The sequence below is a fragment of the Lynx canadensis genome, chromosome B2 (assembly GCF_007474595.2).
Source record: "Lynx canadensis isolate LIC74 chromosome B2, mLynCan4.pri.v2, whole genome shotgun sequence".
NCBI classification, from domain to species: domain Eukaryota; kingdom Metazoa; phylum Chordata; class Mammalia; order Carnivora; family Felidae; genus Lynx; species Lynx canadensis.
The window spans coordinates 86,417,495-86,445,420 of NC_044307.1; the positions used below are offsets into that span (position 1 = coordinate 86,417,495).

Consider the following 27,926-nt stretch of genomic DNA (forward strand, 5'->3'; position numbering starts at 1 on the left):
TCCTTAAAATCAGAAAAAAAAATAGTTGAGTTTTCAACAGAAACAAAAGCAGAAGATAATAGTTTGTGCTGAAAGAAAATAATTGCCAATATAGAAGTCTATGTATACATGTTAAGTTGAAGGTAACGTATATTTTCAAACAAACTAATATGGAGTTTATGAGCAGCAGACTAATACTAAAAGCCCTGTTAAAGGGAATTGTTTTTTCACCATGAGGAAAATTAGTTTGAATGGAAGTAGGTGAATGCAAGAGGAACTAAAGAGGAAAGAAAAGGGTAAATGCAATAATATTGACTGTATAAAATGATATCCTAGGGGTGCCTGGGTGGCTCAGTCAGTTAAGCCCTGGACTCTTGATTTCGATTCTGGTCATGATCTTGAAGTTTGTGAGATTGGGCCCCCCCAGCTGGCTCTGTGCTGACAGCATGGTGCCTGCTTGGGATTCTCTCTCTCCCTCTGTCTCTACCCCTCCCCCCTCTCAAAATAAATATAAAAAAAAATGATATCTGGTGGGGTTTAAGATATGTGTAAAAAAAATAATCTACACCAAAATAGGAGCTCAAAGTTGGGGCAGGGATAAAGGAACTAAAGTCTTCTAAGTGTGCTTTTATTGTTTGAGAAATAGTAAAGTTCTAATTCATACCAGTTTTTGAGAAGAATGCATGCTCTTAATTGCACCGAGAATGCATAATAGAGCAAAATGAAACCATTAAAAAGATAAGAGAGAGGGGAAAAAAAAAAAGGAAGAGAGAAAATGGAGCTTGTAAGAAGGCCAAAAGGAAAAACAAGGGCAAGAATTAGATTTAAATATCCATATTTATAGAACTGTAAATGTAGTGTATACTACAACTATTAGACAAAGACTCTCAGGTTAACAGCAATAATAATAAGTGTCTTATTTCAAAAATAACCATTTAAGGTGACAATAAAATGATGAAAATGATACTCTGTTCCAGTGTCAACCAAATGAAATCTGTTGTAGCTATATTAATATTAGGTTTTGTCTTACACTGTACTCTATCAGAGAAGAAAAGGAACATTTCATATAAAATAAGATTTAATATTTCAGGAAAATCTAGCAGTCTCAAATTTGTCTCTACATAATAGCATCAATTCAAATTATATAATATAAACATGTAGATATAAATATAGGGGATTTTTAATACTGATGATATGAACGATATAAACAAGATAGCATATTTGGTACGTACTTGTAACCACTAGCTGCAGAATATGCTTTCCTGATGTATATGGGACACTTAATGAGATTGATCATAGGCTGAGCCTTAAAGCAAGTCTCCATATATTTCAAAGGACTGAAATCATGCAGGCGATGTTTTCAATGGATTCACACTATAAATAATAACAACAACAAAAAACTAGGAAATCTCCCAAATATAATACATCTATAAATAAGTTCTCATGGGAGAAATAATGGAAATTTGAATATATTTTGAACTCAGTGGTCATAAAAGTACAGAATACAGAACTTCTAAGATACTGCTAAAGATGTAATTAGCAGTAGAGTTATGGTATTAACACATTTTAAGGAAAGTACAAAGAGTTGAGGAGTGATGGCAACAGCTTTGGTATAATGTTTAAATTATCCTGAAATCATAAAAGCAGACCAGTAAATAGTAAAACCAAAACAAATAATCTGTAACAAAACTAAAAGACAAGTTATCCCCCATGGACTCACAGTATGAGTGGAAGGGGACAGCTCTCTAATAACTATAAGACTTGTTTTCTAACTCTGTGCAGGAGGAAACAGAGGAAAGCAGTAGTGCATCTGCTTGAACTGAAGACAGGAACATTTCTAACCATAGATATTAATTGAAAGAGTGACAGCCCACTTTGAGAATAGTAGCTGCAACGGGGGAGGGAGACTTTGAAGCCTAACATCTGAAGGGGCTACAATATATTGGTTTTCAGGACAAAACCCCATATTGAAGAGTAACTTCTGGAAATAGCTTTCAAATTGAGCAGGGTAATAATAGCATACAAGCCAAGGAAATAAAAAATGCCAGATAAATGTGGGAATGGAGAAGAACCCAACTGATCTCAGAAAGACATTCAAAGCCATTGTAAGATTTCCCAAAAACAGCTTAAGTTCTATAGAGCATGAATCTAGAAAAACTATCATGATAAAGCATTCACTTCCAAAAATTGAGAGAAAATTATTTCATGTAATATTTGTCAATAGAAAAAGATCAGTCAGGTCCCATACAAAGTCCTTATAAGCAAAGAAGTGAACATACTTGTAGATACTGAAAGCATGCCAGAGAGACATGTTCATAAAATATATGACAACCATAACCTAATATTTTAATAGAAATAATTAAAATAGCTATATGAGATTTGGATGAATAAGCAAATTATGACTATGAAAAGTGAAAAATGAGCAAATTTTATAAATGAAGACTACAAGACAAACACAATAGATAATGCCCTATGCAATGTAAAGGGTACAGAAACTTAAAAATTGAAGAGATAATACAGTTGTAAAAGTTGAGCAAAATTCAATAAAAGTAATAGAGCTTTCTATAGAAGAAAATCAAAGGAGTGAAAACAAATATTAAAATTGGAAACCTTTGCTGACAATAAAAACAAGTTGATATTAAAGTTAATTTCTTAATGGGAAGATAAGGGAGTTTGTGTAAAATTGTTTTTGTTTCCTCTATGAAGCACTGTTGACCCTTGAACACTGGAGGTTAGGGGTGCTGACTCCTATGCAGTTGGAAATCTTCCTGTAACTTTGGACTCTCAAAAATTTACTAATTACCTACTGTTGACTGGAAGCCTTCCTGATAACACACACAGTTCATTAACATATGTTATTTATATATGTCCTTTATATTTGTATTCTTACAATAATGTAAGCTAGAGAAAAAAATGGTATTAAGAAAATCACAAGAGAAAATGCATTTTTAGTACTGCACTATATTTATTGAAAAATGCACATATTAATGAACCTGCATAGTTCAAACCCGCATTGTTCAAGGGTAAGCTGGATAAGACATAGATATCTGAAGATAATGAAGGAAGTTGGTGATGTAGCCGTAGGTTTGATGAAAAACAAAAATGAATAAAGTAATTCTGAGGTTAGAAAAGTGAACATACTGGAGTTTAGTGACAGGATTGTTAAGCATCTTGAGTATGAATTCATAGTGAAAGGTCAACATGGTTGTGTGTTTTGTCCAGTATAATTCTGTGGTTCTGGATCAAGGTCAAGGCACACATCATTTATTTGGGGTTTTACCAGTATGTATTAAGAAAGGAGAGAAGTGAGGAATTATAATGTTGGACAATGGACTATAAACTGTCACTAGAGACAAAACATGAAGAAAAGGAAATATAGCAAAAAAGCAGTGGACTCAGTGGATTGGACATCTCAATAAGGTCAAGGAATTACCAGAATGAGAATACTAAACTAGAAGGGCTCAAGGCACGGAAGGTTATGTTTGGAAATGGGAAAAAAAAAATAAAGATTTTGGAGTAATAAATGTTTGACAATGTCAGGATCAAGAGTAGGAGTATGACACCTGAGTTAGTGAAGTGGAGTGAAAGAAAGAACAGATCTTCAGAAGTGAGGCAAAGAGTTGGGGCGGCTAAACTACGGGACTGGATCATCCATATTGGTGGAGTCACTAAAAATAGTAATAGAAGTAGGAAAGGAGTAAGTTGTTAAAATGATCCGTGAATGGGAGATGATTAGATTCAGAAAATGGTGGAGTTTGATGCCTTGAACATTATTTTTTTATAAGGGCTCCATTCTTCTAATCTGAACTCTTATTATGCCAATATTTTGTTTACAAGCCTTTAGTGGTCCCTTGTTTACCAGAAAAGTTTTTTCTTTGGTGTAGTATGGTTCCAACATAGCACTATAGCTTTATTTTTCCTCCTTATCTTTTACTGGCTGCAGCCTACAGAGGCCTTTGTGTTTCACAATGTGTCTTTCATGTCCGGTATATCTTTGGGCACATCCTTTCTCTGACACTAGGGACATTCTTTTTTTTTTTTCTTTCCTTCTCTTTTCCACCAGCCTATGCATATTGTTCTCCTTCTTCTAAGATTTTACATTTTTTTTTCATAAAGAGTTTTTTTCAACTCCTTAATTTATATGGTATTTTATTGCTTTATATATGCCTTTCACTTCTCTTTTAGCACTTTTCTTCTTTGAGTTATAGTTTATTTGCATATGTGTCTTCTGCCTTCCTTGGGGCTCCAAGCATCTTGAACATAAGAACTGTGTCTTACTAATCAATCTATTTCATGTGGCGCTTAGCATACTATTTTTTACACAATTTAGTTGCTCAATTAAACTGAGTCTAGAATTTGTTTTGATATTCCAACCAAATGAAACATATTTTTGTTCCTTGAACAACAGTAAGGATTCACCTGTTTCTCATCTAGAAGTCAACTATTTCTACTTTCATAATGCTTGTTTTATTTTATGTCTAGTGTTAATTGGTTACATGATCTACGTTAATGAGTCCAGCTTGTTGGTGTGGTCATAGTGTATCCATGTAATAATATTAAAATATTATAACTTGGGGGGGTGTCCCTAAATTAGTCTTAGGAACAATAGAGAAAGTGTTAACTTTTTACTTCCAAAAGTTTAAGAAGGAGAATATTTGACATGAAAGCATTTTCATGAAACCAGTGGATTATTATGGTTGTAAAACAAAATCTCCAGACCTATCTACCTATGCGTTTCCATTTTCATGACTTTTTTATGAGAGGAAGAACTGATGCAAATTAGAACATAGGGATGGAAAAGAGGTAGGATACCACGTAAAGTGTCAGAGAAGGTTTAATAAAGTTTCTCAATATTTTTGTGTAACTTCTGTACATCTAATTATATATGTAATTATACATATTTATAGTATATCTAAGTTTATGGAAGGCATACACATATATTTGTGTAAGATTAATATGCATATTCTCTATTTGTGTATATGTACATATGGATATTACCATATCTACTTAAGTAAAATTTTGAAATGGGCAAAACAAAATGAATATTGGTTAGATACATGTATGTTTTAGAAAACCTACAAAGAAGGGTGAGGGGATGGTAAATACGAAAGGCAAGTGGTTGTTGTTAAGGAGAAGGGGCAGGGCTGGTGATTGGCAAGGTGCACAAAAGGTGGAGATGAATTTTTAAGCTGGCAGCTTCCATTTTGAATGTTTATACGTTTCAACCTAGATGTATGTCTTTTATATTAATCTTTAGGTGTGTTATATTTCACAATTAAACTTTACTTTGAGAAGACTGATTTTAGCCCTAAAAGAAATATGCTTGCTCATCTTAGTAATTCTTGCATATATGCATAATGGAAGTAACAGTTTATAGAAAGTATTTGTGTATGTGTGAGACAGAATTACTTGCTGATTATGTTTAACTTGTCTGTCTTTTCTATCAGGATTAGTTGTTATGAACTTGATTCTTTGGAATAACAACAGCATGATTTATCATAGAAAGTCGTATTTTATAAATCAATGTCAACTTTTCCCCAAGCCAGAAATTTGTACATAAAGATATTTTATTCATATGTGTGTATATACCTATGTACATATACACACATACCTATACATATATGTATATACATACTTAAACATAAAAACATAAAATGTAATTGTGATATTTCCAAATAAATACTGCTATTTAATCTAGCCATATATAGACTATTTTGTAGATCTCAGTTTTTGATTATACAACTAATATGATGAACTTTTAAAATCTTTCAATGTAATGAACTTTACAGATTTTTGTTTTCATTTTGAATACATTGGATAATCTTGTCAATACTACTTACTAATTACCACTTTTCAATAAATTACAGCTAAACACTTACCATTTTGGAGTTTAAAGTATGTCATCATGGCAAAATTTCGAAGAAGGACTTGCATCATTTTGTCACTTTTTATTCTGTTTATTTTCTCCCTGATGATGGGTTTAAAAATGCTGAGACCAAATAAAGCTACTTTTGGAGATCCTTTTGGACTTGAACTTCTTCCAGAACTTCATCAACAAACTCACTTAGGGAAAAACCTTGATTCCCAAAACAATGACAAAATCAACAGTGAAACAAATATCAAGAATTTAAAAAGTGTTGAAATCACTCTGAAACCTTCCAAAGCCTCTGAACCTTACCTGGAAGAGCTGCGACCTCTGAATTATTATTTGCATGTCTTTTATTACAGTTGGTATGGAAATCCGCAATTTGATGGTAAATATATACATTGGAACCATCCAATCCTGAAGCATTGGGACCCTAGAATAACCAAGAATTATCCACAAGGGAAACATAATCCCCCGGATGACATTGGCTCCAGCTTTTACCCTGAGTTGGGAATTTACAGCTCTCGGGATCCTTCTGTCATTGAAACTCACATGAAACAAATGTACTCAGCTTCAATTGGTAATTACTTTATGTGTGTGTGTTTAGGCATGTGATTGTGTGTATGTATAAAGAATTTTTTGTAGAATATTTAAGTTACTGATTAGTCTTCACATTGTTGTTAATTATAATTTTAAACATGGATTCTAAATTAAGCTGTATATACATACATATGTTCTTAAACATCTGATAAACCACCTTTTAACACTAAACTGTGTTTAATTTCTAACTTTTGGAACATTTCTGGATATAGTTTTGATTCCTAATTTAACATTCTTAATTTTATTAAATTATGGTTAACATAAGATGGCAATGAATTCTCCCACTTTATGTATATAGCTCAGTGATATTTCTCTAAGGTATACACCTGTTTAAATATTACCCCAACATGAAGTAAAATATTCTATAGCCCAGAAACTTTTGTCATGCTTCCCTTATGCACACCCACATTCCTGCCCAGGAAACTAAATCTAATTTCTATCAGTGTAGAATAATTGTGAATGTTCTACATATGACTCTATGAAATAGAATCAGCCAGTGCGCACGTGTGTGTGTGTGTGTGTGTGTGTGTGTGTGTGTGTGTGAAGTTTTGCCTAGCACATCATTTTGAAATTTACTCATGCTGTTAACTGTATCAGTAGTTGAGTCATTATTGCTGAGTAGTATTCCATTGTATGATTGTGGCAGTTTGTTTCTGCATTCATCTTGATGGACATTTGTACTGTTTCAAATTTTAGACATGTAGTATACAATTTGGTCTTGTTTTTCTGTTTTTTAAAACTAGCCTAACAATCTCTTTTTAACTTTCTGTGTTTATTTCTATTTCATGTAATAGTGATATGGTTAATTATGCTTTCTTTGCTGTTTTTTATGTCTATTCCATCTGTTTTGTTCCTTTTTCCTCTTTTTCTGCCTTCTTTTGTATAAATATGTTTATTCCATTTTATTTTTTCTTCTGACTTATTAGATGTCCCTTCATTTTATTTATTGTATGATTGCTTTAAAATTTACAATATACACTTTAACTTAACTGATAAGAAGTCTGTAGTTATTTGTATTGTTTTTTCCCTGCAGCTTTTTCTTCCCTCTAACTTCTGGCACTCCAGTTGCACACATTTACATAGAGTCACATTATCTCACAAGTAATTCATAAGAAAAAATTAAAATGGGATGCCTGAGAATTCTTCAATTTGTTAATCTACCCTTAAAAAAAGACAAAAACAAAAAACAAAACTTCTCTGTTATGTTTCCTGTGTCTTCCCAGTCTCCATAGCACTGGGACCACAAGAACAGATTGAGTGTTTTCACATTTTTATAGCTGTACAAAAGGCACAAACTTATTGAGCTGAAACATATATGGAGATGTGCAAGGCTTTTTCATGAGCAAAACAATGTAGAATTCTGTGAATCTGCATCAATTGTGTGCAAGATGACTTTCTTCTGTAATTGATTTTTTTTCCAACTGGTTTTAAAAAATCTAGCTTTCTGGCCAGCTCCAGCTCTGTGTTCTAGGATATAAAATATGACATAAAATAGGATTGGTAAATTCAGACAGCATTGACTGCTATCTCTGCTTACAATTTACTTTTGTGGAGAGGATCTTGCAAATGACTTTTTAACTATTTTGTGCAAAGAATTTATATCACATTTGAGGCTTTTTTGTTATTACAATGTTGATTTGTTTATGACTATACTAGTAGTTCTTGACAAAAAATTGATATCCGTGGAAGTTTCAAGGTTTTTTTCATGCAAACTGAACAGAATGCAATGAGTGTTTTTCCCCCCAGATACTTTTCATATAAAGAAATAATATATAAATGACATACTTTGTATGTTATAATTTAATTGTGATTAGGAAGAAAACTTTCAGTTTATATTTAGTTTTATGCCTATCTTAAGTTTATGAAGACCTTTTTTCCCCGTATATTATTTTACTACTACGTAATATGTGTGAACATGAATTGTTTCAAAACAAAAGTCAATGCAATTAATCTTAATTATAAATGTTCACAGTTTCACTGTTGATGCAAATCCTTTTTCTCTTTGGTAGATTTTCTGGGAAAAAAAAATCATTTGATAGTAATAAAAGTGACATCATAATCCATCTGTAAATAAATTATTTTCTTATCAGTTAAATTATTTTCTTATCTTGAATTATAGTCTTTGTTATTGAAATATTATTGACATTTAACATGCCGTAAGTTAAAGATACATAGCACATTGATTTGATATACATGTTTTCATACGATTACCATTGAGGCATTAGCAAACCTTTCTATCACATCTCGTAATTATCATTTCTTCTAGTGGTGGAAAAAATTAAGATCTAGTCTGTTAGCAAGTTTAATGTCTTTAATACAGTTTTGCTGTCTGTAATCACTGTATGCATATGAAATGCCCATGTCTTATTCATGTACTAGTTGCAAGCATGTACCCTGAACAACATCTCTTCCATTTGTCCACTCCTGAGCCCCTGGCAGGTACCATTTTACTGTTTCTTCATTTGTTTTGTTTTGTTTACCTTTCACATATAGGAGCTATCTGGCAGTATTTGTCTTATCTTAACATAATGTCCTCAAGATCCATCCATGTTGCTGCAAATGGCAGGATTTCCCTTTTTCTTGTGGCTGAAGAGTATTGTTTTATTTATATACACACACATATATGTATATATGTGTAATTCTGTTTTATGTATATGAATGTGATATGAATGTAAATAAAGTGTGATCTGTCACACTTTATTTATATATTTGTATGTGTGTGTCACCATGTCTTTGTCCGTTCACTTGTTGATGGACACAGTTTGGCTATTGTGTTAATGCTGCAGTATACAGTGTATATCTTTGATAATTTTAAATTCCTTTTGATTTATACACAGAATTGTGATTACTGGATCATATGGTAGTTCTATTCTTAACTTTTTTGGGGGAAACTATGCAGTTCTCCATTGTGGCTGAACCAATTTCGTTCCCACCAACAGTGCCAACACTTGTTATCTCTTGTTTTCTTGATAATAGCTATTGTTACAAGTGTGAAATGATATCTCATTGTGGTTTTGACTTGTATTAGTGATGTTGAGCACCTTTTCATGTACCTATTGGCATGTCATCTTTGGAAAAGTACCTCTTCAGTTCCTTTGCCCATTTTCTAATTGGATTCTTTGTGGGTTTTTTGTTTGTTTGTTTGTGTGTTACTGAGTTCTAGGAATTCTATGTATATTTTGGATATTAACCCATTATCCATTTGTCTTTTATTTACCAATAATTCATTTGTGTTTTCATTTTCTTAATTTCCTCATTTTCTTAATTTCTTAATTCTTGCTTCTGCAGTGTAGAAGCTTTTAAGTTTGATGTAGTCCCACTTAAGTTTTGTTTTGTTTTGTTTTGTTTTGTTTTACATTTGTGCTTTGGATATCCTATCCAAATGTTTAAGTCTGATCCATTTCTAGGTGATTTTTGCGGGTGGTGTAAGTAGGGGTCCAATTTTCTTTGCATGTGTTTATCGAGTTTTCCCAGCATCATTTATTGAAAAGCTATCCTTTCCCTATTGACTGTTCTTAGATCCCTTATCATTTATTAGTTGATAGTATATGTGGGAGTTTAATTCTGGGTACTGTATTTTGTTCTGTTGACCTAAGTACCTGTTTTTAGGCCAGGGTTGTACTATTTAACTAGTATAGCTTTGTAGTATACTTTGAAATCAGTAAGTATGATGGTTCCACTTTTGATTTTCTTTATCATCATTGCTTTGGCTATAAAGGGATCTTTTGTTGTTCCATACAAATTTGAGGATTGATTTTTCTATTGTGAGAAATGCTGGGGCACCTGGGTGGCTCAGTTAGTTAAGGGTCTGACTTCAGCTCAGGTCATAAACTCATGTTTCATGAGTTCCGTCCCTGTTTTGGGCTCTGTGCTGACAGCTCAGAGCATGGAGCCTGCTTTGGATTCTGTGTCTCCCTCTGTCCCTCCTCTACTCACACTCTGTCTCTTAAAAAATAAAAAAAAGATTTAAAAAAAATTTTTAATTAAAAAATAAAAAACAAATTTAAAAAATGCCATAGGAATTTTGATAGTGATTGTGTTGAATCTATAAATGGCTTTGGTAGCATGGACCTTTTAACAATATTAACTCTTCAAATCCTTGACATGGGATATCCTTCCAATTTTTTTATGCCATTTAGAAAAGCCTTGTAGTTTTCATAGATCTTTTACTTGATTAAATTTCTTCCTAGGTATTTTATTATTTGTGTTGCTAGTGTGAATGGGGTAGTTTTTTTTTTTTTTTAATTTTTTCCAGATGCATTATGGTTAGTGTATGGAAAACAACTAATATCTGTGTTGTGATTTTATATCCTTTAATTTTATTGTATTCATTGGTTAGACCCAACCGTTTTTTTATTTCAGTGTATCATGTCACATCATCTGCAAATAGCAACAATTTTAATTCTTCCTTTCCTATTTGGATGCTTTTTCTTTGTCCTGCCTGACTGTCCTAGGTAAGACTCACAGTATGTTGAATAAGAGTGGTGACAGTGGGCACCTTTGTATTGTTCTTGATCTTACAGAAACAGCTTTCCATTTTTTCCATTGAGTATGCTGTTACCTGTGTGTTTGTTGTATATTACTTTTATTATATTGAGGTATGTTCTTTATGTACTCAATCTATTGAGGAATTTTATCATGAAAGAATGTTGTATTTTGTCAAAAGTGTTTTTTTGTTACATCTTTTGAGATGATCATATGATTTTTATTTTTCATTCTATTAATCTGGCGTATCACATTTATTGGTTCATATATTGTTGAACCATCCTTGAATCCTAGGGATAAATCCCACATGGTCATGATATAATCCTTTCAATGAATTCTTGAATTTGGTTTGCTAATATTTTGTTTAGAATTGTTGCATCTGTGTCCATCAGGGACATTGGTCTGTAGTTTTTTATTCTTGTAGGATCCTTATCTGACTTTGTCATCAGAGTATTGTTTACCTCATTAAATAACTTTTTAAGTGTTTCCTTCTCCAACTTTATGGAAGAGTTTGAGAATAATTGGCTTTAATTCTTCTTTAAATGTTTGCGAAAATTTACCAGGGAAACCATCTGGTCTGGATATTTCTGTGTTGGGAGGTTTTTGATTACTGATTCATTCTCCTTACATGTTATCATTCTGTTCAGACTCTATTTCTTCCTGGTTCAGTTTTGGAAGGTTATGGGATTGTAGGAATTTACTCATTTCTTCTGGGTTCTATAATTTGCTGGCATGTACATGTTTATAGTAGTCTCTTATGAGTCTATGTATTTCTGTAGTCAATTGCACTTTCTACTCATCCATTTCTGATTTTATTTATTCGAGTCTTTTCTGTCATAAGTACTCGCTAAAGGGTTGTCAGTTTTGTTTATTTTTCAAAGAAAATAGCTCTTTGTTTTGTTGATTTTTTTTTTCTATTTTTCTGGTCTTTTCCACTTTGGACTTTATTATTTCCTTCTACTAACTGCGGTCTTGGTTCTGTTTATTCTACTTCTTTGAGGTATAAGGTTATAATGTTTATTTGCAATCTTTCTTAGTTCTTAATGTATGCATATGTTGCCATAAATTTCTGTCTCAACTGTTTTTGCAGCATCTCAGTGGTTTTGGTATGTTTTGTTTCTGTTTTCATTTGTTTCAAGATATTCTTTGATTCCCTTTTTGATTTATTCTTTCGCTTATTGGTTGTTCAGGAGTTTGTTTAGATTCTACATATTTCCAAATTTTCTAACTGTTTTGATACAAGTATGGCTATCCCTACTTCTGTTTGGTTTCCACTTGTATAGAATATCTTTTTATCCTTTTACTTGGAATCTTCTGTGCATCCTTAAAGCTGAAGTGGATCTCTTATTGGCACCACATAACTGGGTCTTATTTTTTATCCATCTAGCTACTTGCATGCCTTTTGATTGGTGAACTCCATTCATTTACATTTAGAGCAATTATTAATATGTAAGGACTTACTAGTGACATCTTGTTAATTGCTTTCTGGTTTTATTTTTCTGTTTCTGCCTACCTTTATAAATTATTTTCCATGGTGGTATGTCAGTTTCCACCTTTTTTTCTCTTTTGTGAATCTGCTCTAGGTTTTTCTCTTGTGGTTACTCTTGGGCTACATTTTAGGCTGAGAGTAACTTACCACTGATTGCCTGTAAATTTCTCCATCCTTTTTCTCCTACTTTTTATATTGGTATTACAGTTTATCTACTTTTTGTTATTTGTTAATTTATAGTAGCTATAGTTTTCCAGCTTTCTGTTAGCCTTGGTACTATAGTTGAGTATTAATACATCATTCTAATACAGAGTTAGAGTTTTCTACATCTGACTGTATAATTTTCAGCTTTACCAGCATGTTGTGTGCTTTCATATGTTTTTATGAGGCTGATTAGCCTGTTTTCATTTCAGCTTAAAGAACTCCTTTCAGTATTTCTTGCAAGACAGATCTAGTGATGGTGAGCTCCTTCCGATTTTGTTTGAGAAAACCTTTACTTGTCCATCATATCTAAGGGATAACTGTTGGAGATGTTCTTGGCTGGCCATTTTTATCTTTAAGCTCTTTGAATATGTCATTCCATTCTCCACTGCCATGTAGAGTTTCTGCAGACAAATCCACTAATAGCCTAATGGTGTTTCCATTTTAGGTTACATTTTTCCCCCTGTGTCTTTCCTTGTGGCCCTTGATTTCTTTTAGCAATATTTTGTGTTTCTCATTGTACAAATCTGTCACTTCCTTAGTTAATTCCCAAATATTTTATTCTTTTTGATGCTATTGGAATTATTTTTGCAATATCCTTTTCAGATTTTTCATTGTTAGTATAGAAATGCAACCAATTTTTGTATGTTGATATGTCCTGCTATTTTGCTGAAATTACTTATTCTTTTTTCTTTTTAGTACAACCTTGTAAGTGTTCTATATATAAGATCACTTCATTTGCAAACAGATAATTTTACTTCTTTCCAACTTGGATGTCTTTTCCTTTCCTTTCTTAATTGCTCTGTCTAGATCTTTCAATGCTATGTTAAATAGAAGTGGTATAAGGGCCATCCTGTCTTGATTTTCTAGGAAAATCTTTAAATCTCACTGTTGGCACTGTGGGTTGTGTGTGTGTGGGTGTGTGTGTGTGTGTGTAGTTTTTGTTGTGTTGTGGTAGTTTCCTTCTAAGTTTTTGAGTGTTTTTATCATGAAGAGTCGAATTTTGTCAGATGCTTTTTCTATATCAACTGAGATCATTTTTCCCCCTTCATCTGTTAATGTGCATACGATTTCCACATATTATATCATCCTCGCATTCCAGGAATAAACTCCACTTAATCATTGTGTGTAATCCTTTTACTATGCTACTGTATTTGTTTGGTAATAACAGATCTTCCTCATCTTAGGACGGGTTTATTTCCTGATAAACCCATAGTAAGTTGAAAATATCATGAGCCGAAAATGCATTTAATACACCTCACCTACCAAACATTGTAGCTTATTCTAGCCTACCTTAAATGTGCTCAGGACACTTAAATTAGCCAACAGTTGGGCAAAATCATCTTATAGGAAGCCCATTTTATACTAAAGTGTTAGAAGTCTGTGTAACTAACTGAATACTGTATTGCAAGCGTACATTGTATATTACATATACATTGTAAATGTATTGGTTTTTTACCTTTATGATTGCCTGGCTGACTAGGAGCTGCAGCTCACTACTGCTGCCCATCATCAAAAGAAAGTATGTTACCACGTATTGCTAGCCTGGGAAAATATCAAAATTCAAAGTATGGTTTCTACTGAATGCCTATCACTTTCACACCATCTTAAAGATGAAATATCTTAACTTGAACCGTCTTATGTCTGGTACCATCTGTATTTTGTTGAGCATTTTTACATTAGTGTTCATTTGCGATAGTGCTCTAGTTTTTTTGTGCCTTTGTCTGCTTTGGTATTAAGGTAATGCTGACCTTAGAATGAGTTAGAAAGTATTCCCTCTTCCTTAATTTTTTGGAATAGTTTGAGAAGAATTGGTTTAATTCTTTATGTATTTGATAGAATTCACTTACAAAGCCATTGGGTCTAGGGCTTTTCTTTTTTGGGAGGTTTTTGATTACTTATTCATTTTCCTTGCTAGTTATAAGTCTGTTCTGTTTATTTCTTCATAATTTAGTCTTGGTAGCATTTGGGCATCTAGAATTTGTGGGGTTTTTTTAGTTTTTTTTTTAATATTTATTTTTGAGAGAGAGACACACAGTGTGAGTGGGAGAGAGGGACAGAGAGAGGGATACACAGAATCTGAAGCAGGGTCCTGGATCTGAGCTGTCAGCACAGACCCTGAGGCGGGGCTTGAACTCACAGGCTGCAAGATCATGATCTGATCTGAAGTCAGTCACTTTACTCACTGAGCCACTCCAGGTGCCCCTGGGCTTCTAGAATTTGTACATTTCAACCTGGGTATCCAATATTTTGCCATGTATTTGTTCATAGTACTCTCTGATAATCATTATTTTTGTAGAAATTATGAGTAATGTCCCCACTTTCATTTCTGATTTTAGTAATTTGTATCTTCTTTTTTCTTAGTCCATCTTGCTAAAGGTTTATTAATTTTGTTCATTTCTTGAAAGGGCCAACCTTTATTTTCATTGATTTTTCTCTGTTGTTTTTTAATTGCCTATTTTATTTACCTCTGCTCTAATCTTTATTATTTCCTTCTTTCTGCAAGCCTTAGGATTAGTTTTTTTTCTTCTTGTTCTAGTTCCTTAAGTTGTAAAGTTAGGTTGATGAGATCATTCTTTTTTTTTTTTTTTAATGTAAAGCATTTATAGCTGTCAGTTTACTCCCTTAGCACTATTTTATCCATATGCCACAAATTTTGGTATGTTATGTTTTTGTTTTAGTCATTTCTAAATGTTTAGAAACATTTCCCTCATGATTTCTTCTTTTATCTATTGGTTGTTTAATCATTTAGTCTCTAATAGGGTGACTTATGTTGATTTATTTTCAGATACCGACTGTTATTTTTCATTACTGGAATAAACTCCATTTGTTGATGGCTTATTATTTTGTTCATATATTACTAAATTCTATTTGCTAATCTTTTAAGAAAGATTTTGTATCCATGTTCAGCTGGTATACTGATCTGTAGTTTTTCTTTTCTTGAGATGTCTTTTGTCTTTTTGTTATTAAAGTAGTGCTGGCCTCATAAAATGATTTAAGAAAACCTCCCTCTTTTTTTTTTTTTTTTTCTGGAAGAGATTGAGTAGAGTAGAGTTGAGTTGGCATTATTTCCTATTATGTATTTGATAGAATTTATCAGTAAAACTATCTTGCCTTGGTGGTTTCATTATTTAATTATAAATTCAATTTCATTATTAGGACTATTCAGGTCATCAGTTTTTTTTAGCAGAAAAAAAGCATACATATTTATTTAATATTTCCGATGCTTATATGAAAGTCCTCAGAAGAGAAATGAAGACCTGAAGAAGATGGTAGGCTTAAAATTTTATGGACCTTTTTACACAGAGAACAATAAATTGTGGGGATGTGACCAGACAAAGGGGTTTGGGCTCAAGGCAGTAGATTGTGGGACAGTGAACAGGAAGTGTAGGAGGGAAACTAATAGAAGTTCAAGGGTTATTTTAGTAGGTTTGTTTTTGCAGGTCCATTGCAGGGTTGACTCCCAGTCTCAGGAGATAAGATACTCTCTTTCTGGTACAGGGACGGCAACTTTCTCATGGGAAATTTTATGATCAACCTGCTTTTAGGTAGAAAGGGGAAAGTCAGAGAGCCCTTCTGCATCTGCAGTTTCTCAAGTACCTTCAGCTCAAAATAGTCAATATGCCAGAGCGGCATATTTTGGGATGGCATGTTCTGATCCCCTTTACTACCTTTTTTCTTTCTTTCTTTCTTTTTTTTTTTTGAAGCTGTGCTAGCAGAACATGGTTCAACCAGTTATGTTTGATTACAAATAAGTAAAACAATGGTCAATTCAGGGTTTCAGCAGAAGAATATTTTAAAAGCCAAGCAAATAAAGAAAGCTAGCCTGCTTAGCTTTGCCAGGTGTTCCCCCCCCCTTTTCTTCCAAGAACATTTTTATTTTTATTGATTGATTTCAGGAATAGAGTTGAGTGATTCAACACTTACATATAATACCCGATGCTCATTTCAACAAGTGCCTTCCTTAATGCCCATCACCCATTTTGCCCATCTCCCCACACATCCCCATTCAGCAACCCTCAGTTGTCTTTATTGAAGAGTCTTAATGGTTTGCCTCCCTCTCTTTTTATCTTATTTTCCTTCACTTCCCCTATGTTCATTTATTTCTTCTTGAGTGAGTTTTGGTCCTTATATTTTGTAAATAACTGGTCAGTGTCATCATATTTGTCAGTTTTATGAGCAGAGTTGCTTGTATTATCTCTTTATTATGGTTTTAAAGTGTACAAAGTCTGTATGTTCTGTATGTTTTACCTCTTTCATCCATGCTTTTGCTAATATTTTTCTCCTTTTTTTCTTGGTCAATATATCTAATTAATATTTAATATTATTGATCCTTTCAGTAAATGAACAGTTGGTTTCATTATCTGAAAAAGGTTGTTGTGCTGCTGTTGGATTGTCTTATAAATGTCAGTTAAAGTTCTTGATAGTATTCAAGTCTTCTGTATCCTTGCCAATTATCTACCTGTTCTATCAATTATTGATAAAGCAGTGTTGATGTGTCTTCAAGCATAATTGTAGATTTATTTATTTCCCCTTTCAGGTCTGCCATTTTTTGCTTTCTATATTTTGAAGGTCTTTTGTTAGGTACACAAACATTTAGGACTGTTATATCATTTAGACAGAGTCCTTTATTATTATGAAGTATCTCTCTTTAGTGCTGGTAATATTCTTTGTTCTGAAATCAACTTTGATGTTAATATAAACAATTCCAGCTCTCTTTGATTAGTGTTTGCCTGGTGAATCTTTTTTCATTATTTTACTTTTAACGTATCTGTTGTGTGTGTGCAAGGAAATCATTCTTTTGTCAGGTCTTGATTTTTTTTTTTTAAATCCAATTTGAAAATTTTGTCCTTAAAATAGTATGCTTAGACTTGTTTGCACTGTGATTATTTTTATGATTATATTGATTGAAATCTGCTTTATTAGCTACTTCCTATTTACTCAATTTCTTTGTTCTCCTGTTTTTTTTTTTTTTCTTTTCTGTATTCTTTTGGGTTAGTTGAACATTTTTTATGATTCCATGTACACCACATTTGCTTAGTGTTACTTCTTATCTCTTTAGTTGTTGACATAAGATTTACCAAATATACCTTTATATGATCAGGGTACTTGCAAATAACATATACTTCATATGTAGCAGAAGGACCTCTCCACATATATTCCTGGTTTTTTCCTCCCATATCTTTTGCTATTGTTGTCATTCTAGTATATAAAATGGTGTACATTACTGTTGTTTTTCTTCTAGACCAGATATTGGTTAACATCTTCTGTAAAGGACCAGCAATATTTTTGGTTTTGTGGCCCATATTATCTCTTTACAACCACTCAACTATGCCATTATCGTGTAAAAGTTGCCATATGTAGACAAATGTATACAAGACTTACAGAGGGCAAGATTTGGCTCATGGACAATAGCTTGTTGATGACAATTTTAAGCAATCATTCATCTTATAAAGTAATTAAGGAACCAATATTAATCTTTCAAGTATTGTTTATATCCTTTGTTTTGAATGTCTCCTTTGCTATACAATTGTCAGCAGGAAGAGTTTTGTAGGTTTATGTTTTCTTTTGGAACTTTAAAACTGCTGCTCCATTGTCTTCTATCATGGTTTCTGATGAGAAGTATACTGTAAGTTTTACAAAACTTTTTATATCTTTACGTCCTGTATGTTTCCTTTTTGCACTGATTTTAAAATGTTTTTTCTTTGTTTATGAATTTTAGTAGTTTAAACATGTGTGTATCTGTTGGTTTTGGTATTTATTCTGCTTGATATTCTCTGAGCTTCTTGAATTTGTTGTTTTGTGTCTGTCATCAACTTTGCATAATTAGCAATTATTTCGACATATATACCTTCTACCTCTTCTGAGTTTTCAGTTACATGTGTGTTTTACCTTAGTCATATTATATTTTAATGTAATTTTATGTGACTGGAAATTGACCCTTTCCTCAGCTCTGTTCAATCCTTTCATGAGTTTGTTGAAGATATTCCTCATCTTTTAACATGTTTTTCATTTCCAGTATTTCTATTTGATTCTTCTTTTTATTGAAGTGTAATTAACATCCAGTGGTGTATTAGTTTCATGTGTACAACATACTGGTTCAACAAATCTTATATATTACTCAGTGCTACTATAACTGTAGTCACCATCTGTCATCTTACAATGTTATTACTACATTATTGATGATTTTCTCCATACTATACCTTTCATCTCTGTGACTTATTTATTTCTTAACTGTAAATTTGTACTTAATCTCCTTTATCTATTTCACCCATTCCCCCCACATCCCTCCCTTCAGGCAACCACCAGTTCTCTATATTTTGGGGTTTGTTTCTTCTTTGTTCATTTATTTTTTAGGTTCCACACATAAGTGAAATTTTATGGTATTTGTCTGCCTGACTTATTTCACTTAATATAATACCCTCTAGGTCCATCCATGTTGTTACAAATGGCAGTACCTCATTCTTTGTATAGCTGAATAATATCACATTGTGTGTGTATACATATGTATACACCATATATTCTTTAGTGATCCATCTGTTGATGGACATTTGGTGTGCCTCCATATTTTGGCTATTGTAAATAATGCTGCAATAAACATAGGGTGCATATGTCTTTTTGAATTAGAGTTTTCATTTTCTGTGGGTAAATACCCAGTAGTAGAATTACTGGATCATTAGGTATTTCTTTTTTTTAAGTTTTTAAGGAACTTCCATACTGTTTTCCACAGTGGCTGCATCAATTTACAGCCCCACCAACAGTGAACAAGAATTCTTTTGTTTCCACATCCATGCCAAGACTTGTTACTTCCTGTCTTTGATTCTAGCCGTTCGCACAATAGTAAAGTGATATCTCATGGTTTAAACTTGCAATTCCCTGATGATTAGTGGTGTTGAACATCTTTTCATATTTTGGCCATCTGTGTGTCTTCTTTGGAAAAGGTATCTACTCAAGTCTTCTGCCCATTTTTTAACTAAATTATTTTTTTGTCAGGTTTTTTTTTGTTGTTGGTTCTGGTATTGAGTTGTAAAAGTTATTTGTAGTTTGAATATTAAACCCTTATATGATGCATGATTTACACATGTCTTCTATCAGTAGGTTGCCTTTTCATTTTGTTCATGGTTTCCTTCACTGTGCAAAAACTTGTTGTTGTTGTTGTTGTTTTGGTATACTCCTAATAGTTTATTTTTGCTTTTGTTTCCCTTGTCAAAGGAGACCTAACTAGAAAAATTTTGGTAAGGCCCATGTCAAAGAGATTATTACTATTTTCTTTTAGGGATTTTTGGCTATTATAAATAATGCTGCAATAAACATATTGTGGGATACAATTTCAGGTCTCACATGTAGGTTTTTAATCCATTTTGAGTTTCTTTTTTTTTTGTATACTGTGAGAAAGTGGTACAGTTTCATTTCTTTGCATGTAGCTCTCTAGCTGTACCAGTGCAGTTTATTGAAGAGATTGTCTTTTACCCATTGTATATCCTAGCCTCCTTTGTTATAGACTAATTGACCATATAAGCATGGGTTTAGTTTTGGGTCCTCGATTCTTGTATGCATCTTATTTTTTGGCTAATACCATGCTGTTTTCATTATTACAGCTTTGTGTAGTATACTTTGAAATCTGGGATTGTGATACCTTCAACTTTGTTCTTTTTTAAGATTGCTTTGGCTCATTGAGGTCTTGTGGTTCTGTATAAGTTTTAGGATTATATATTGTAGTTCTGTGACAAATTCTGTAGGTATTTTGATAAGAGATTGCACTGAGTCTGTAAATTGCTTTAGGACATTTCAACAATATTAATAGGACATTTCAACAACATTAATTCTTCCAAACCATGAGCATGGAACATTTTTCCATTTATTTATGTTCTTTTTAATTTTTTTCATGAATGTTTTAGAGTTTTCAGTGTATAAGTCATTTACCTCCTTGGTTAAGTTTATAGCTATTTTATTATTTTGGGTGTGATTGCAAATGAAATTGTTAATTTGTCTTTCTGCTACTTTGTAATTAATGCAACAGATTTCTGTATATTAATTTTATATCTTGCAACTTGACTGGATTCATTTATCAGTTCCTAGTAGTTTTTTGGTGTAGTCTTTATGGTTTTCTATATATAGTATCACATCATCTGCAAATAGTGACAGCTTCTTCCTTAACAATTTTGATACCTTTTATTTCTTTTCTGATTACTGCAGCTAGGACTTCAGTACTATATTTAACAAAAGTGGTGAGAGTAGACATCTTGTTTTATTCCTGATAGAGGAAAAACTTTGTTTTGCACATATTGAAACATCCTTGCATCCCTAGAGCAAATCCTACTTGATAGTGGTGAATGATCTTTCTAATATATTGTTGAATTGTATTTGCTAGTATTTTGTTGAGGATTTTGCATCTATGTTCATCAGAGATACTAGCCTCCAGTTTTCTTTTTGTGAGATGTCTTTGTCTTATTTTGGTATCAGGGTAATGCTGGACTTATAGAATGAATTTTAGAAGTTTTCCTTCTTCTGTTTTTTTGGGAATAGTTTGACAAGAATAAGTAATAACTGTTTAAATGTTTGATAGTATTCACCTGTAGATCTCATTTGAACATTTGATGTTTTGTTTTTTTTTTTCATAACCAGTGCAATTTTATTACTAGTCATTGGCCTGTTCAAATTTTTCTATTTTTTCCTGATTCAGTTTTGGCAGATTATATGTTTCTAGAAATTAATCCATTTCTTCTAGGTTATCCCAATTTGTTGATACATAATTTTTCATTCTGTTCTCTATAATGCTTTACTTTTTTTGGTGTTGGTTGTTCTTTCTCCTTCATTTCTGATTTCATTTTTTTTGAGGCCTCTTTTTTTTCTTGATGAGTCTAGCTAAAAGTTTATAAGTTTTGTTTATCTTTTCAAGGGACCAGTTTGTTTCTTTGATCTTTTTTTTTCCTGTTTTTTTTTTTCTTTTTTATTTATTTCTGCTCTAAACTTTATTATTTCTTCTACTAGCTTTGGGCTTCATTTGTTATTTTTCTAGCTCTTTTAGGTGTGGTTTTGGTTATTTGAGATTTTTGTTTCTTAAGATAGACCTGTATTGCCATAACCTTGTCTCTTAGAACTACTTTTGCTCTGTCCCAAAGATTTGGAATGGTATTTTCATTTGTCTCAATGTGTTTTTTGATTTCCTCTTTGATTTCAGGGTTGACTTCTTCCCTGTTTAGTAGCCTGTTGTTAGACCTCCATAAATTTGTGTTCTTTCCAGATTTTTTCTTGTAATTGACTACTAGTTTCATACTATTATTGAGACTTGTTTGTGGCCTAATGTGTGATCTGTCTTGGAGAATGTTGCATGTACATTTGAAAAGAATGGATATTCTTACGTTTTTGGATACAATATTCTGTATATATCTGTTAATTCACAACTGGTCTAATGTGTCAATTCAGAGCTACTTTTTCACTGTTGATTTCTGTTTGGATTTTCTATCCATTGATGTAAGTGGAGTGTTAAAGACCTCTACCATTGTAATACTGTCAATTTCTCCATTTCTGTCTGTTAATATTTGATTTATATATTTAGGTGCTTTGGTTGTATACATATCTACAATTGTTATATCTTCTTGTTGGATTGGTCCCTTTATCATTATGTAATGCCCTTAATTGTCTCTGGCCACAGTCTTTGTTTTAAAGTGTTTTTTGTTTTTTAGTTTTGTTCATGTTGTTTTGTTTTTATTTCATATTAGTATTGCTATCCCAGCTCTTTTTGTTTTGTTTTCTGGATGGCATATGTTTTTCCAGCTGTTCTTCACTTTCAGGGTGTATGTGTCTTTAGGTCTGAAGTGAAGCTCTTGTGGGCAGAATATAGGTGAGTCTTGTTCTAAAGTAATGATATGTGTGTACCTATTGCCATTTTGTTAATTTTTTTGGTATAGTTTTTCTCTATCTTCATTTGGTTTGATGGCTTTCTTTAGTGGTAGGCTTGGATTGGATTCTTTGTGTATGTGTTTGTGTGTGGGGGGCATTATAGGTTTTTGATTTGTGGTTTCCATTGGATCATATATAACATGTATGCAGTTGTGTTAATGGTTGCTTAAGTTTGAATACATTCTAAAACACTAAATTATTATTCTCCCTTTGTTTTATATATATGGTGTCATATTTTATCTTTTTATTTTATGTATGTTTTGAATGATTTTCATAAATATAATTGATGTAAAATCAATTTTTGTGTCTTAACCACTGTATTGGCTTTATAAGTGATTCATCTCCTACCTTTATTATATATGTGCTTTTGCCTGTGAAATTTTTTCTTTATTAATTTTCCTACTTGTTATGGCATCTTCTTTCCATTTGAAGAATTCCCATTATCATGTAAGCCTGGTTTAGTGGTGATGAACTCCTTTAGTTTTTGTTTAGGAAAGAACTTCTTTTTCTATTCTGAATGATAACTTTGCTGAGTAGATTATTCTTGGTTGCAAGTTTTTTTGTTTGTTTGTTTGTTTTTTTTTCCCCTTTCATTCCTTTGAATAGATCATGCCACTTCCTTTTGGCCTGAACAGTTTCTGCTGAGAAATCACCTGTTGGGGTTATGGAGTTTCCTTTATATGTAATTGTTTTGTTTTGCTTGCTGAATTAAAAATTCTCTATTGTTACTTTTTGCCATTTTACTTATATGTCTTGGACTCATCTTGTTATGAACTGTGTTTGCTTTCTGAAACTGATGTCTATTTCCCCAGATTAGGGAAATTTTCAGCTTGATTTTTCTCAAGTAAATTTTCTCTTCCTTTCTCTCTCTCCTTTTTCTGTTATCTCTGTAATGTGGATATTATTATGCTTGATGATGAGTTTCCTTAACCTAGTCTTACTGCTTTTTATTAATCTTTTTTCTCTTTGCTGTTCAGCTTGGTTGCTTCCCATTACCCTGTCTTCCATTCACTGATCTGTTTTTCTGTGTCTTTTTAATTCGCTGTTAATTATTTTTTATTTCAGCTATTGAGGTATTTGTTTTTAATCTCTGACTGGTTCTTTTGATTTATACGTGTATTTTTGTAAAAGTTCTGAATTCATCCACTCTGTTCGTAAGTCCAGTGACTATCTTTAAATTTTTGTAAATATTTATTTATTTTTGAGAGAGAGATAGAGAGCATAAGCAGGGGAGGGGCAGAGAGAGGGAGACATAGAATCCAAAGCAGACTCCAGGATCTGAGCTGTCAGCACAGAGCCCGACGCGGGACCTGAACTTATGAACTGTGAGAATCATGACCTGAGATGAGGTCAGACACTTAACTGACTGAGCCACCTAGGTGCCCTTCCAGTGACTATATTTATGACCATTACTTTGAATTTTTTTTATCAGGCATTTTTGCTTATCTCAGTTTCATTGAACTCTTTTGCTGTGATTTTTGTCTTTTTCTTTCATTTGGGACATCTCTGTCATCTCATTTTGCTTGACTCTCTGTGTCCATATATTATGGAGGTCAGCTACATCTCCTGATCTTAAAAATAGTGGCCTTCTATAGAAGAGGTCCTGTGATACCCTGTAGCTCAGTCCCTCCTGGTCACCAGAAACAGGTGCTCCTGTGGTGTTTCTTTTGCAGGCTGTGTGCACCCTACTATTGTGCCTGAACCTCATTTACCTTTGGCCCAATCAGCTGCAGTGACTGACTTTGCCTGCTGTGGGCACACTAGGCAGGGTTTGGTCGCAGTGCAGTTAAGAAGTCTGAGGTCTCTGCAGGCTTGTAGGTGGGCAGGGTCAGCAGTCAGGCTGTCTGCTCTTAGCCTGTCTGCCACAGCTATGGGATACCAAACAGAAAAACTTCTTTCTGCTCAGTGAAGAGGCTTTGCTGCTAGAATTGTGGGCATGCTGGTGTGTGAGATTACTTGGCCTCTCCCCAGGGCAGGAGTCACTTTGTAGTTGTGCGTATCCCTGCTGGGGCTGCTTTCAGGTTATGGTGGGGCAGGAACCACTTTGTTGTTATGCCTGCCAAGGCAGGAGGGTTGGATTGGCAGGTCTGCATGGGAATGTGGGGACATAGCACACAGTGCTAGAAAGATAGGTAGAGCATTAGTACTGGCTCCTGCAAATGTCCAGCTATCTAGGATGGGGGAGGGGAAGAGAAATGGCACCCCCTAGTACTTTTGTTTTTGGAGAAGTCTTCTGATCATTCCCACTCCTTTAGCATGTGTTCTGAGATTAGTAAGTGATTCTCCTTCAGGTATACCCCAGGCACTTTTCAAACTGCTACTATTGTGCTGTGTCTTTGGTTGAGTCATTTACTATGCTGGCTTTTTAGTATATGTGCTGCCGAAGTGAGCACTATGCTGGCTTTTTAAAGGCGGAACTCAGTTTCCTATTGCTATCTGACTCTCTTGGAGTTAAGCCCGGTTGACTTGTAAAGTATGTGGAGTTAAATCTTGGTGATATTAAAAGCTTCTAAAGTTCAGCCCCATAGGTTTTCAAGGCCAGATGGGGACTCATTTCCTAGTGCATATCCCAGTACTTCTAGTGTGGGGTCTAATCCTCTCCTTTCTTTGCTTGTGGTGTAAGTCCTTTTTGTGGTTAATCTCACCTGGGTGGTTGGTTCCCAACCATGTGTCCACCTCTCCTGCCCTTTTTGACGTAGCCTCCTGTCTGTGATTGACTGTGAAAGGTCTTCTGCCAGTCTTTAGGTCATTTTCAGAGTTAGTTACTTAGAGTTAGCTATAGTCTCAGAGCTGTGTCCATGGGAGGAGGTGAACCTGGGATCATCCTACTCTGCTGTCTTCCCTGAACTTCTATTTGATTCTTAGAATTTTCATTTCTGGCATATTTCCCAGCTGATTCACATATGGTAGCTGTCTTTCCTATTAGATCTTCTAATGTTTTGATAATAGTAATTTTACCTTGCTTATTTAATGATTTCAGTATCTGTTTCATATCTAGTTTGGTTCTGTTGACTTCTTTGCCTCTTGACAGTTATTTTTTTTTCTTTTTTGTATGCCTTATACTTTTTGTTGAACATGGGTCATCCTATATAGTGATAATAGTGTTTATGTCTGAAACTGGGCTTGCCTTTGTTTCTGCTAAATCTTTAGTTTGAAGGAGTGTTTAATATGTTTGAAAGAAACAGTAAGTTCTCTATATCGAAGAGAAGCTATCATAAGTTCTGTGGAGTTAAATGTATCCTAATTTACTTGCCATTGTCTTTTTATTATTGTTTTTATAATCACTTTTGGGGGTCTTATTCTTTGTAAGGCATTTTCTATTTTTAAAAACACTTAGGGAATGAACTGAGCTTATCCCCAATTTACAAGTATGGAAACTTAAGTAAAATTAATTAAAGATAAACACCTATCAAATAAGAGAATGAGAACTTGAATCTCCAGGTCTGTCCGATTTCATATCTTAACTATTACCCTGTTTAGATTCATCATTTTACTTCATAAAATAAATGGTTGGGTACCATTTATATTGAAGACCCTGTAATAAGTGCTATGGAGGGACACCATGATCAATATGACATGATCTGCATTTAATAAAATGCTAGTGTGCTAAGAATAGACCTCAATATCCCTTTTCACTATACAGTTGAAATAGTAGAAATACTCTGTAATCTTATTTATAAATGATACTTAGATTATGTGTGTTAGAGAAAATTTGCTGGTTGCTGTGAAGGTTCATTACCATTGTCAGTGGCTCAACTCTCCTTGTGAGGAAGACCATGATTGGCTTATTTCCCAGACTATTACTTGTGTTCAGAGCTCATGAGGGATACAGTCCAAAAGATATGCTGCAAAGATAAATTAGACTGTGGAGCACAGTAAGGGTATAGAATTAGACATGTGGAAATGATAATTTGACAGAATAAAAAAGCTGAAGCAGAGTAACAAGGAGGAACAAAGAACATTCTTCTCAAGCCTTAGAGTAGAACTTGAGTGAGGATAGGGAGGAAGAAAACTCAGCAGACAAGAATGAGATGGTCAGGTATTAGGAGGATCAGAAATCTAGGAATGCTGTCCAGTAGAACTTTCTGTAAGAATGAAAATGTTCTTTATCTATGCTATTCAGTACAGTAGAAAATACTAGTCACTTTAAATTTAAAGCTAGAGGACTTCCCAAGCTTGTCAACCTGGTACTTAATCCACTGGTTTTGAGGGTTAGTTTACTTCTGCCAATTATGTTTTGAGCAGACCAAGTTCTTGCTCAGATACTTCTCTTCTTTGTGTTTTTGCCTCAGTTTGGACAGATAATTCCTTATTCTCCAGCTCTTTGGCTTTGAGAAGTTTTGTTTTTTGTTTTTTTTTTGTTTGTTTGTTTTGTTTTGTTTTTTTTGTAATCCGTATTTTGTTTAATAATTGTTTGCCATTGGAAATGTTGGTCTATGTAACCTAATCTTTATTGCTAGGAACAGGAATCTTTTGATTTGAATTTCATGGGAGAATTCTGTGCTTAAAATTTTCCTAGGCTTCATGGATAATCTTTTATATATTCTTCCTTTATTATTTTGTCTCATGCTTGTTTTCTTATTTTTTGCAGGATTTTTTCATAGGTCCAGTGTTGAAACTTTCTTAATTGTGACTCTTCATTAGTGGTGTTTTTTTTTTCTTTTTATAAACTAGGCTAGTAGGCAGCTTAAATGTTTGATCAATTGTTTCCAGACCATTTTCTTACCATCATTTCCCTCTATATAATAGATTCCCTTTGTAACTAGCCATAAGCTTTCCTAAAGCCTATTATAGGTTCTTTTTCTACCTCTTGTGTTCTTAATGCTATTCTTGTTTTCAGAGTGGATAGAGGACATAGACGACCACTTCTTCTTTTTCTTCTTCTTCTTTTGGAAATGTTAATGAAAGTTCTGTTTTGTTTCCATAGATGGGGCTGCTCTGTACATGGCATGTTTACTCTAAAGTTTAAATCTTATAATTTAGTTCTCTGCTGGTTTCTAACCTTGCAGTTTCTGCATTTCCACATGCTTCTCTTTTGGTACTATTGTATTTCTCTCCATGCCTTAAAGAGTATGTTGATTAATGTAGAAATTAGTAGCATTTTTCTAATGGCCTGTTATAGCTTTATATATTAATGTGGGTTTGAATTACTTCAAATATTCCATCAAAGTGAGTGATTTTTTTTTTGCAGGCTTATGTTTCTAATACTTATTTTGTAACTTATCATTTCAAAAGTAAGTACTACAGGAAGAAACTGTAATTTTTTTCTTGAATGCTCATAATTTCCCCAAATAAGCATCCATGGTATCCTCTAGTAGTTGAATGGATAAACTGGCACATTCATACAATGAGATAGTATGTGGCAATAAAAAATAATGATTTATAAATCCACAAAAAGACATG

At 33.3% G+C, this 27,926-nt stretch overlaps 1 protein-coding gene across 1 annotated transcript in view; it reads left to right on the forward strand.

Annotated features, from left to right (window-relative positions):
- MANEA (mannosidase endo-alpha) overlaps window positions 1-27,926 on the forward strand; it is a 63,743-nt gene that overhangs the window by 8,006 nt on the left and 27,811 nt on the right. Inside the window, exon 2 of the mRNA XM_030315991.2 lies at window positions 5,847-6,425. Within this exon, the coding sequence (XP_030171851.1) occupies window positions 5,885-6,425 (541 nt within the window). The 5' untranslated portion in view covers window positions 5,847-5,884. The remainder of the gene's footprint in view (window positions 1-5,846; window positions 6,426-27,926) is intronic.